General features: G+C 48.4%; 3 protein-coding genes across 3 annotated transcripts; all 3 read left to right on the forward strand.

Moving 5' to 3' along the window:
• Positions 1–1,011: 1,011 nt before the first annotated feature.
• Positions 1,012–2,782, forward strand: PEX2_051960 (putative serine peptidase, family S28; the record flags this gene model as incomplete). The annotated part of the gene is made up of 3 exons (XM_016742471.1): positions 1,012–1,206; positions 1,266–1,480; positions 1,531–2,782. 3 exons carry the CDS (start codon positions 1,012–1,014, stop codon positions 2,780–2,782), a joined length of 1,662 nt encoding a protein of 553 aa, XP_016592911.1.
• A 244-nt stretch (positions 2,783–3,026) lies between these two features.
• Positions 3,027–4,781, forward strand: PEX2_051970 (cytochrome P450; the record flags this gene model as incomplete). Its single annotated transcript, XM_016742472.1, has 4 exons — positions 3,027–3,476; positions 3,529–4,195; positions 4,258–4,524; positions 4,609–4,781. 4 exons carry the CDS (start codon positions 3,027–3,029, stop codon positions 4,779–4,781), a joined length of 1,557 nt encoding a protein of 518 aa, XP_016592912.1.
• A 965-nt stretch (positions 4,782–5,746) lies between these two features.
• PEX2_051980 (uncharacterized protein) lies at positions 5,747–11,881 on the forward strand (the record flags this gene model as incomplete). Its single annotated transcript, XM_016742473.1, has 1 exon — positions 5,747–11,881. The coding sequence occupies one exon, from the start codon at positions 5,747–5,749 to the stop codon at positions 11,879–11,881; it is 6,135 nt and encodes a 2,044-aa protein (XP_016592913.1).
• Positions 11,882–13,071: the final 1,190 nt, after the last annotated feature.

A 13,071-nucleotide genomic window follows, 5' to 3' on the forward strand; every position in this document is an offset into this window, starting at 1 on the left:
GTGGCTTTTTCCACCTGTCGTGAGCATTCCAGATCAACATTCCACAATTCCCACCGTTTCCAGACACGATTCTAGGAAGATCCCGAGACAATGAATTGAGTCCGCAGAGAGACGGGGAAGCTAATTAAACAATTACCACACAACAATACTAAGCTCCGGCTATTGTTCGGAGTCCGGTTGACCGTTGCTTCCCTCAATGACCAATAATCGACTTCGATTTCAGACCCTGTTTTCGGGATCCACCCCCAGGTACGGAGTACGGGGAGAGAAGCTCGCGTGGTGCCTGTTTTTAGGTAAAACCAGATGCGGAAGTGGAAGCGTGTTGCTCAGTTTTAGACAGGGGAACTCAATTAATTGAGGTCGATAAACTTAGATAAACTTCAAAATCCCAGGATTTCATGACTGAATCTGTCGACGATCGCATTCCTACCGAATCGGGAAATGATAGTCAACATGAGCTAGCGGGGAGTACTACATCACTAATGCAATGCACAATTATTAGACCGCAAAAAAGCCTCGATGGAAATAAAAAACGAGGGGTAATTGTGATAATTCTTCAATTAATTCGAGACATACGACTTATTCGTGCTCACTAGGTTACATTCAATTTGAACTCCCCAGAAATTAGACTCTGCAACCTCTCGTGCCGGGGTCATACAGTCACAGCTACTGGCCGCACGCGATGGTCATGTCTCGGGTGTGCCTGCGTGATTGTGCCCACTCTGCGCTGATCCTATCGGGTGCCCCGAATCCACAATCCATATGATCCAGATGACTGCAGCATTGCCCCAAACGCAACCATATTGTTCTTATCGTATTGTTCTCGGGGCAATAACCTAACGTACCCTGATTTGTCTTATCATTTACTCAATGTTGATCTATCTCCGTAATACATATATATTCCCTAAGGGGCCCAGCAGTGGATATAATCGAAAGCTGTTTTGCATTCGCGAGTCCTTGGCTTGGTTTTTGAGGGACCCGTAAGGCACTGTCAATATGCATTTTTCTAATATGGTTCGGGGGAGTGCCATCCTGGCTGCGCTGTCTGGTACAGCTGCTGGAATTGTAACATCGCCTTTCAAGCGCGATCTGAAGCTTTCCGCAGAGCTGGGGGTTCATCCGGATACCCTGCTCGGCCACAAGACTACGGTGCATGCTATTGCCAATTCCCAGCTCGATTCGATCGTCACGGCAGAGTATGTTTCGGTACGTGTCTATGTTTTCCAAGTTTGTTGAAGACGGAGATAATTGCTAACAATTTGTAGCTCCCCATTGATCACAGCAACTCTTCGGTTGGTCAATACCAGAACCGATACTGGGTTTCCGAGGAGAATTACAAGGAGGGCGGCCCGGTCTTCGTGTATGATGTTGGTGAGGCATCTGCCGCATCATCGGCTCAAGCCTACCTGACCAATTCGACTACGTTCTTTTATCAATTGGTCAAGGAATTCGGTGGAATTGCTATCGTTTGGGAGCACCGGTTTGTGTCATCTCCTTAATGAAAGCCTGGTCTTAATTAACGCCGAGTAGATACTACGGGGATTCTCTTCCCTACAACGTCAGCCGGCACATGCAGCCTGAACATCTCCAGTACCTGAACAACAAACAGGCTCTGGCAGACATCCCATACTTTGCGGCCAACTTCACTCGCGGAAATTATAGTGATGTGGACCTGACCCCAGGCGCAACACCGTGGGTCATGGTTGGAGGCTCGTACTCTGGCATGCGATCTGCGTTTACCCGTCATTTGTATCCCGATACAATTTACGCTTCCTACGCTTCCTCCGCCCCCGTGGAAGCACGGATCGACATGAGCGTTTATTTCGACCAGGTTTACGACGGCATGGTTGCATATGAGCACTTGAACTGCACCCGGGACATTCAGGCTGCACTGAGGTACGTTGATGAGCAACTATCGAAGAACGAATCGTCCGCAGCGGCCATCAAGAAGGAATTCTTCGGCGAAGGCGCCGAGAAAAACAGCAACGGCGATTTCAGCGCCGCGCTTGCAATTATTTACAACTATTTCCAGTCTTATGGTATGGGCGGTGGTGTGGGCAGTCTGGAGTCATTCTGCGCACACATGGAGATCGACCCGAAGACTAACGCAACGGCGCCCGCACAAGGATTCGCCCATCACCGGGGTAAGAAGTATGCCGCCGAGCGCTATGCTTCATGGCCAGTTTTCACGCAGCTGGTCAACATGAACTTGGATACCAACTGCAAGAAGCTTGAAGCCAGCGAGCCCCTCAAGTGCGATCTGTCACAGCCATCCAGCGACCCGGACACCATCAGCTGGACGTGGCAGTACTGCACCGAATGGGGATTCTTCCAGACCAACAACTTCGGACGTCGCTCGCTGCTGTCGAAATACCAGACCCTTGAGTATGCACAGGAATACTGCAACAAAGCCTTCCCGGAGGCTATCAAGAAGGGTCTGTTCCCCAAACACCCGTTGGTTAACGCCACCAATGCGGAGACCGGCGGATGGACTATTCGTCCGTCCAACGTCTACTGGAGCGGCGGTCAATTTGATCCCTGGCGTACTTTGTCTCCCCTCGCGGAGGGCACTCGGCTAGCCCCACAGGGTGTGTCTCTCACAACCGAGATCCCCAAGTGCAATGTGGAGACGCAGGAAAATACGATCTTCGGCTACATCATGAAAAATGCGGAGCACTGCTTTGATTTCCGCAGTACCTTCGTACCTGGAGCGATTTCCCGGGGTTACTTCCACACAGCCTTGACAGAGTGGCTCGGGTGTTTTAAGGCCAAGACTCTTTAAACCTTGCAATAACCTTGGAACCTTGAAAAGTTCGAGGGATCGACGTGGTCTGACTCATTTGGACTTCCCATCATTTCCTCATAGTTTAGCCCTATTCCCCTTTTGTATCAGCTTGCGATCTCACTTTTTCTCACGTGGAGCTCTACCGAGGCCCTGAACATATAGCATTTTGCGAATTAGATCAATTCCATTTCACATATTTAATTGCTTATTCTTTCGGTTTATGGAGATACAATAACGCAAAATGTTGTTTAGCCCTACAGTTGTCTTCGTTGGTGCCCTGTCTGTGGTCTTCTTGGTCGTGCGCTACTTCGCACAGTTACACCACCACCGTAAACAGTCCAAAGCCCTACACTGCAAGCCTCCCCGCTCGGGCTCCTCAGGTTTCTTCGGTATTCCAGGTTTTATTCGATTAAGCAAGGCTGTCCGCGAAAAGCGCTGGATCGATCATCTCTACAACGAATATGCTGTCCATGGAAATACCTACAAACAGACATTCCTTTCTCGCAATATAATAACTACCATTGAGCCTGAAAATATCAAGGCAGTTCTCGCAACCCAATTCAAAGATTTTTCTCTTGGAACAAGACACCAACAATTCTACCCACTTTTGGGCGACGGTATTTTCACCCTTGATGGTGCAGGGTGGTCTCATGCGCGCGGACTATTGCGCCCACAGTTCACCAGGGACCAGGTAAACTCTATCGGAGAATTTATGTACGACATATGATTGACAAAAGAGACAGGTCGCCGATCTTTCCATGCTGGATGACCATATCTCCAACTTGATCGACCTAATCCCCAAGGACAGGAGTAGTTTCGACATCCAGCGCTTGTTTTTCCTACTGACCCTAGACTCGGCAACGCATTTCCTATTCGGGGAATCGGTCGGGTGCATGCTCCCCCCTTCAGGAAAGACAGGCGTGCTAGAAAAATGCGGCGTCGGTAGCGCACAAGGTTTCGCTAATGCCTTCGGAACCGCTCAGGATTATCTCGCTGCGCGGAGTCGTGCCCAGGGCATGTACTGGGTTGTCAATCCAAAGGAATTCCGCGACGCAAGCCGGCAGGTACACGAAGTCGTCGATCATTATGTTAATCTCGCTCTGGAGTCGAAACGTCATCCGGAGAAGAAAAACCTCGACGGTCGGTATATATTCCTCGAGGCCCTGGCAGCCGACACAGAAGACCCCAAGGTTCTACGCGATAACATGCTTAATATTCTATTAGCTGGCCGTGATACCACGGCCAGTCTACTGAGCTCGACGTTCTTCTACCTTTCTCGTCACCCCAATGTGTGGAATCGGCTGCGCCGTGAGATCGTGGAAATTTTCGGAGACGCGAAGAACCCGCGGTCGGAAATGACTCAAACAAGGCTGAAGGCCATCCCGTATCTGCGATATGTGTTGAATGAAGGTGAGTTTTTGCAGTAGATACTGCATAGTGTACCAGTGCATACCCAACTAACTCCATCCCAGTCCTTCGTCTTCAGCCTCCTGTACCTATCAATTTCCGCGTTGCAACCAAAGACACATCCCTACCAGTCGGTGGTGGTGCGGACTACCAGTCCCCGGTCTATATCAAGAAGGGCACCATGGTTGCCTACAGCGTCTACGCTATGCACCGTCGGACGGATCTATGGGGTAAGGACGCGACTTCCTTCCGGCCTGAGCGCTGGGAGGAAAATGCTAAACATGGATGGGAATACCTGCCTTTCAATGGTGGGCCGCGTATCTGTCTTGGTCGTAAGTTGTGCATTTCCTTGTCTTTCTTCCGGAGAGGCAATATTGGAGAACATCTGGAATGGCTGGCTAACAATCAATCCTTAGAACAATACGCCCTCACTGAAGCGAGCTACACCGTCGTTCGTCTGATGCAGCACTTCGATACCCTCGAAAATGCGGACCCCCATCCTCGACAGGAGCCTATTAAACTATCTAATCTGACGATGTCGCATGATCTTGGCGTGTCCATTCGTTTGTACTCCTCGGATAAGATTTAGGTTTGTTAATTTGTGTTATGATTGAATGTTAAATGTGTATATGGGATCTTCGAAGGGGAGGATACCAGCTTTTGATGCTTTGGGGTTATGCTTGGCTGTGAGTTTGGAAGTAATATTGTATATGTTGTTTCAAGTATGAAATTTCCATGCCCTGTATCAATTTCCGACTATTGCTGGATGAATCGAACCAAATTGAACGCTCATGAAGACTCGAATTTATTCCCAGCCCAATCCTTTCGGTGGTATGGGCCAATAACACAGGGCAGGATGATATGCTAGATCGATATGTGAGAAGAGTCCACATGTCGAAGAGACATGGTCGCAGAGACATTATATTGAATACCTTTTTGCAACTCTTTCTGGGCATCTTTTTGGATATCTTTGTATTCTACTAGAAAAGGATTTATTGGAAATTCGTAGTCGCAGACCGGAGAGTAACGGTGAAAAGCGTGGTTCTCACAAACCAAATTTTCTATTATAACGAGTGATTCCTAGAGTATTATGATAAATAGACAGATCTATAATCGATTTATAGATGTTGTGATGATTCAATGATGTTGAGGCAGAAATTATCTGCCTTCGCTCCTCGCCTAAGATTGATCTCCTCTCTCCTCCCTCCCTCTCAACTCAATGCATTGTTTCTTCCCCATCTTGATTTACAACCAGATACAAACTTGGCGACCGCTCAATTAAGTACTAGTTATACCGCCGTGCCAGTACCCCATTACCAGATTGCCGCCCGCTACCATGCGCAGGTCGCACTCGTCAAACTCGCAAGTGTCAGATATGGGATCTGTGAGCATAAAACTCACCCTCACTGGAGCATAGCTATGCATTATGCCTTATAGGGCTTAGCAATGCCATAGCTCCACGCTAAAGCGCGCTAGAGCTTTACATAATTAGGCCCCGACCTTTCCTTTCACTTTTCAACTTCTACAAACATCGCTCACAAGTAAAAACCAAGAATGATGTCGTCTCCATCTAATTCTGATGGCAATGATGTTGTTATGGTTGGCCTAGATGATATTCGTGACTTCAACATCGACAACATCCTTCCTCTCCCTCCCACCGACATTATTGAGATCAGGAAATGGCTTCAGCCAACCGCATATGACTTGGAGCGAGGCGAATACTCTAGACATCGCCTCTCATATCTCGCAGGGACAGGCAAATGGCTCACGTCGACAACAACCTACCAACAGTGGCACCAAGGCGAGGAAAATGGACTGTTGTGGGTCAAAGGTATCCCAGGCTCCGGCAAGTCTGTCCTAGCTGCTTCAATCATCAACCAGTTACAAAAGGATGGAATACCAGTCATATTTTTCTTTTTCAGACAGATCATCGACGCCAACCATCAGCCTGTGGCTGCGCTGCGGGATTGGTTATGTCAACTTTTGGATTATAGCCCTCCCCTGCAAGTCAAGCTCAAGAATTACATAAACGACCATCGTGATTTGGAGAGCTTGTCCCCAAGCGATCTCTGGAAAGACCTCAAATTGGCACTGGTCACATTACCCAAGGTCTACTGTGTCACAGACGCCTTGGATGAGATGGATCGGGGGAATGATGAGTTCCTCCACGCTTTGGTGGAATTAGGCCAGTGGCGCCCGTCAAATATCAAGGTTTTCATTACCTCACGCCCAGTATCGATGGTTGAAAATTCCTTGAGATCATTTTCCATTCCCCAGATTCGATTGGAAGAGAAGCTTGTCGATCTCGACATCGCAACCTATGTTCAGTACAAACTTCGCCACTCGTCGATCGCTCCTGAATCCTGGAGTATTATAGAGGAGGCCATTCCTGGTCGCGCGAACGGGCTCTTCTTGTATGCCAAGCTCTCAATGGATGCATTTCTTGAGCCAGGCGCCGACGCACATGAGGTCCTCAATGTATTGCCGGCTGACTTGAATGTTATGTATAATAATCTTTTGCATGAACATGCAATACGCTCGGCTGTTCCCGAGAATTTGCAACTCCTCGTCTTGCAGTTTGTTACCCATGCCACACGCCCACTCCGTATTCTCGAGATCGCTGAAATGGCGAGAAGCGTACAAGGTCCAACAACATATCGCAATCTGAAAGAGACAAAGGACTTGGTACGGGTCGCTTGTGGCCCGCTGCTCGAGATTCTCCCTGATGAGACGGTCTCGGTCGTTCACCACTCATTCACCGAGTTCTTGAAAGGATTCACCCGTTCAAGTAAGTCGGATGATACGACATATCCGATCCTTGAACCAGGCTCAACAAACAAATACCTGGCTATTGCATGCTTGGACTACCTCCGCTCTGGCTGCCTGGTTCATCAACGAATGAAGGAAACTGCCAACAAATGGGAATACCTGGACCAGAAAGGTGAAGAGAAAAGAGAACTGAAACTCCAGTTCCCATTTCTAGAATATGCAGCGCATAACTGGTACATTCACATATGTCGCGCAGTTTCAGCGGGTGCAGATATGGCCCTTGTATACCACATGCTTGATACATTTTTTGCGGAAAAGCAGATGTTTACCGCTTGGCGAGTTATGGCATGGCCGCGAAATGCAACCCGGGGCATCACCGCGCTTCATGTCGCTGCTTGGGCTGGCTTAGCTGGATATGCCGCACACTTGCTTGAAAGAGGAGATGACATTGAAGCGCGAGATGCTTGCCAAAATACACCTTTATACTGGGCTGCCACTTCCGGTCACGGTGACGTGGTACAGGTTTTGCTCGCCAACGGAGCTGACCCCAACGCAGAACAAAAAGAAGGATACAACGCACTACATCTGGCAGCGAAAAAGAATCACGCTGCAGTGGCTAAACTTTTGCTCGCTGCGGGCGTTGACCCGCTCACCCCCAAGACGCAGGAGGCACCCGGAAGGCGGTGTGGGAACGCACCCACATCACGAGGACATACTCCTCTCATGTACGCATGTTTTAATGGCCACGTCGAGACGGTAGCTGAGTTCCTACCCTTCTTGGAAAACACTTGCGGTTCTGTCCAAGCCCTTAACTGGGCGGCGAATGCGGGGCAATGTGCAGTGGTTGAGTTGATCATCCAACAGCCAGGTGCAGATGTAAACGCGACATATCGAGGAGACACTCCTCTTTTTAGAGCTTGCTTCAGAGAAGATGAAAAAACCATTTGTTCGCTGTTGCGAGCAGGAGCCGATCCAAACATATTTTGTGAAAATGCAAGAAGCGAGTTTGCTAGAGGAATGTACGTCATGCGCAGTTCAAAGACCCCAGAAGATCCTGAAAGGGGGCATGTCGCTTTACATGTCCTTTGCGGATCCGGCAAGCGTGGAGGCCAAGCCTTGCCAGCGTGCGTAAATTTCCTGCTTCAGGCAGGGGCCGATGTTCATGTACGAAGTCCTACCGGTAAAACGGCCCTGCACTATGCCTGCGAATACCACAAAGCAGATGTGGTCAAGAAGTTGATCGAAGCGGGTGCAGATCCCACGGCAGAAGACGATTCTGGGGCCACACCATTACACACAGAAGGACAGAGAGACGCAGAACTGCTTCCTGTGCTTTTGGGCACAGGGGTGGTTGATATCAACAAGGCCATTGGAAAGACTGGGAAGACCCCATTGTTATGTCGGCTTCAGGGCTTTAGGCTAGACCGAGTACTTGCTTTCTTGGAGTATAAACCTGATGTCAATATCGCTGACACTTTGGGCAATGGTCCGCTACACAAAATTTTCACGATTTATGAGAATCATGGTGGTGTTATCGATGCCTTGCTATCTCTGGGCGCCAATCCAAATGCGATGAACAATGAAGGCAATACCCCTTTGCACGCCACGAGTGGTAAACACAGCTCGTTCATTTCTGAGCTCGTTAATGCGGGTGCAGACCTTGAAGCCCGAAATCACGATGGTCACACAGTTCTTTTCAAACATGCGAATGGGGATGAACAACCTTTTAAAACACTTATTGAGCTAGGCGCTTGCCTCGATACGCGGGACTTCAACGGCCGAACTCTCTTGCATCGTTGTTGCAATGACACCAATCGCTTGGACTATCTGATAAGTCTCGGCCTTGATCCTTTGACCCCAGATCACCAAGGCAACTCGCTTTTGATCGAGATTGCTGCTATCAAGAAAAACGACAAACAGCCTGCTATCATGAAACATCTGGTCGCACTTGGCTTGGACATAGATCAACCAAACCATCGCGGTAGGACCACTCTACATGTGCTGTGTTCTAGCGTGAATCTTTCATCCTCATCGACAGAAGAAGATAACTGGGATTATGTCCTTGGAGTTTGCAAAAACCTAGATCCCAGTGATTGCTACGGTGTCCGGCCCTTGCATCTCGCCGCTACAATTTCCGAGTCTCATGTTGTCAAGCTTCTCAACGCTGGTGCAGACATGTTCAAAGTAACACACGAAGGGATGTCAGTGCTCCATATCGCAGCTCGGACCCGCCAGCCTAACATCGTGGCTCTCTTCTGCTCTAGACTAGCAGAACTCACGGTACAAGATCGGACTGCATTTGTGAACCGACAAACTAAAGAAGGGGAAACAGCTCTTCACTATGCTTGCCGTTCGGGCCGCCCTGAGACCGTCCAAGTATTGCTCGAAGCCGGCGCAGACCCAACCATATTGGACAGTGGAAACCGTTCACCTTTAAGAGCATGTGCACAGTTCGAGGCAGAAGAAAAACTATGGAGCAGTCATAAAAAGGCGACGCGAACGGACTACCTTAATGCAGCTGGCGTTCTAGTCAGCGATCACCAACGGCCGTTCTTTGACCCCCCTCATAGGAATGAGATTCACGTTCCACAATATTCAGAGCATGATACAGTTCGTCTGGATGAAATTTTGGACTTACTTGTTCGCTATGGAGTCCTCTCGCCTAGTGACAATTGTCTTCAAAAGGCATTTGATGAGGCCATTTCGAATCAGTACGAATACACGGTAGACTGTTTCTTACGACTGCAATATCGTATTCCCGAAGCGCAGCAATGCTACCTTCATTATGGGCTCAACTATCTGATCTCCAAAAGCCGACTAGATGCGACAAAAGCGGCGTTGAGGAAATACGGCGACCTTGATAATATCTCTCTGTTCCGTAGACGTGATTCCACAACCTTCATGAGAGACTTAATGTTTACTAGGCACTATGATCTGCTTGAAGAGGGGGCAAAGAATCTTGACTCATCCGAACTCGATCGCAACAGGATCTTTTTGTTGCATTCTCTTGTGACCTGGGGCTATAAAGAGCTCCTGGAAGGTATCTGCGATAAGGACGCTGCATTGAGGTTTGATGACCACAACTGGTGCCGAGAAGCAGAAAAGAAGATAATATGCAGTGGAGAATATGCTGAGCCTCTATTGGTGACTGCATGCGACCGCTATTTACCCAACATGGATGTTGTAAAATTGCTTGTTGAGAAGTTCGGCGTCAGCCTCAACGCTCAATTCAGAGAAAGCTCAGAATCAATGGAGACCAAAGTCGCCGGAGGGGCCCTTCATAAGCTCGCACTCGGGTGCAGCTGGTGGCATGTTCACGAAGCATTACCGTATTTGATCAAAAAGGGGGCAGACCTGGAACTGCGTGGTGATGATGGAGTGACACCATTACATGCAGCCATGCATCCCAAGCATGGTCCCTTCCGCAGAAATGCCGTGCAAATTCTCATCGAGAGCGGCGCAGACGTCAATGCCGTGGATGCCAACGGGGAGACATGTTTGTCAAAAGCCAGTAATGATCTAGAGATCACCAAGCTGCTCATAGCGCACGGCGCCCATGTTAGCGCAGTAGCCATATTCTCTGCGATTGAAATGGGCGAAATCGAGATCCTGGAAACATTGCTATCACGCGGTGATTACGCGAATGTCAGGCGATCTGACCCAGTTAATCCTCCGGAAGAAAGCGAATGGAGGCTCAACATTCTTGATTCTGAGGTCTCGCCTCTTCTTTTCGCCACTATCCCTGCACTGCGATCCAGTAGCTTTGACTATGACAAGCCACGATCACGTTCAAAAGATGTGGATGAAAAATTGCTCGACGCCCGTATCATGACAACACTGCTCAATCACGGCGCAGACCCATTTGCTACATTTGTAGGGGAACTCTCACGTCCTAAAAAGTACAACACGGTGGAATCAGACTCAGACCTGGATGAGCCCGATATCTCGCGCCCGCAACCGCAATCACAAATTGAACCTCAGAGACGCACTATCATCCACGAAATTTTGAAATCAGAGTACCTAAGCGGGCCGTTCTTTCAATTACCATCCTTGCAACTCGAACGACGGGATTCAAGCGGTTGCACATTACTTCTTGCAGCTTCTAAGAGCTGTATGACACTGAACACTAAGGTGGACTTTATTGAATCTGGGATAACCATTACAAAAACGGGTTTCCAAGAGCTTATAGAACGCGGTGCAGATGTGATGGCACAGGACAACAATGGGAACACCATCCTCCATGATATTGGTTCTGTGACTGTCGACTCGGAGTTGTTCAAAATCCTGAAGGGGGTTATGATAAAAAATCCGGGACTCCTCCATAAGCCCAACAAGAAGGGCGAAACATTCTTTCACCTCACCCTCATCTCTGGGAAATTCGGTCTTATTGATGATCTTCTTGAAATGGGTGCTGATCCTCTCCAGCTAGATCCCAGTGGAAACACTGCGCTTCATCATTTGGCTGAGTACCTGAACGAGGAAAAGCCCCAGGCTCACTTCAAGCGATTCATAGAAGCGGGTCTGGATATCAACTCTCGGAACCTCCAAGGGGACACACCCCTCTTCAAATATATAGAGAATGGCGTGGTACCTCCTCAAACCTCGTGGGATTGCGGTTGTGACGAAAAAAAGGATGACCTCACCGAGACCATTTTCGACCTCTTTGATGAGGCTGGAGCTGACTTCTTCGCACGAAACAATGCAGGCTCCACACTGCTGCATTTGTTGGCCACTAAGAAGGCGGGTGACTGGCGTGGTGCGAAGCCCCCGTACAATGTGGTCCGGCGTTTCAAGATTCTGATGAATCGGGGACTTGATCCTTTGGCTGAGGATGCACGCCAGCGGACTAGTTTAGATGTTGCTGCTGTTTGTGGTAGTGAGCATATCATGAAGTTGTTTGCACGAAAGCCGATGGAGTAGAATAGTTTAGGGGGAACTATAGGAAGAAAGTAGTAGGATGTGGATAGAAGGACTAGTTCAGACCCTATCCCGGGCTGCATATATTAAGGCCGTCTGTATGGTTAATGCTTTTCATTCCTTTTGTATGTCGTCATAAAGTGATAAACTTGGCACACCTTTCTTCTATATCAATGGCCATGTTTCTAGTTATAATACCGAGAAGAAAAGAATATCGAAAGAAAGGACATGTACAAAGAACCTGAAAGTATATCTCAAAAGACCATACCAAAAACGGATTAGACTTTTGCTCCTTCTCAGGGTTGATCTGCCCTGGTTTTGTTTCTTCATTACTTGATTTGGTCTTGGTCTTGTGAGTGGATGATGGTATCAATATTGACCGAGATACGACCGAGATACTGTCTGGTAGAAGACAGATGAGGAAGGTAAAAATACAACTGATACACCTATGTGGATACGTAAGCTATTGCCAGGATTAGATCGAAATATCACTTTGGTGTGATAAGTTCCAAAGTACCCAGGCGGTACCTACATAGGGAGTGCATATATTCCTAGGGTGACGAGGGGGGGTTTATGCTCGGGGATGTGCCTTCCTTAACATTGCAATTGCCTCATTAACCGTCCCACTATTGGCATGTTTAAATTGCTGAAGACGCAGGGAAGGAACGACCAAAGAGTCTGGATTTCTGCATGGGGGAGGTCTGCCAAGCTCAACTAAATCCCAATAAGAAAGTAAATGAGTCCCAACGCCGGAACCTCGGGACCTTTCATGCCCGTCATTGACGTGTCACCAGATCTTATGATACAGTGTGATGGGAACACATTGTGGATGTTACCTACTTGCATGTATCCCCTGCTAGTGGAGAAGCTCGGGCTTTATTGATCCCCCCAGACGGGCATCTACCAGGCCTAACATTGAATCAATGTCAACTTGTATGAGCCCCGGAACTGAAGAGCATCTTCTAATCCTTTATTATATGACTCTTATTTTAATATCAATATTCCCTAGAACCGAGACAAGGTTCGGATTCATAGAATCCCACAGGATTCCAGAGTATGCAAGAGGGCCATTGAACCTTGTACTCCATGTTCTTTTGTTCGCATCGGGGAAATTGTCAGCCGGGGTTTCCCCGCGGTTTTACCGTTGGGTCACGGAAACTGCCGACTACATCCAAAGAGGAAATGAACATCAT

This window comes from Penicillium expansum (assembly GCF_000769745.1).
Source record: "Penicillium expansum strain MD-8 chromosome Unknown contig167, whole genome shotgun sequence".
NCBI lineage: Eukaryota > Fungi > Ascomycota > Eurotiomycetes > Eurotiales > Aspergillaceae > Penicillium > Penicillium expansum.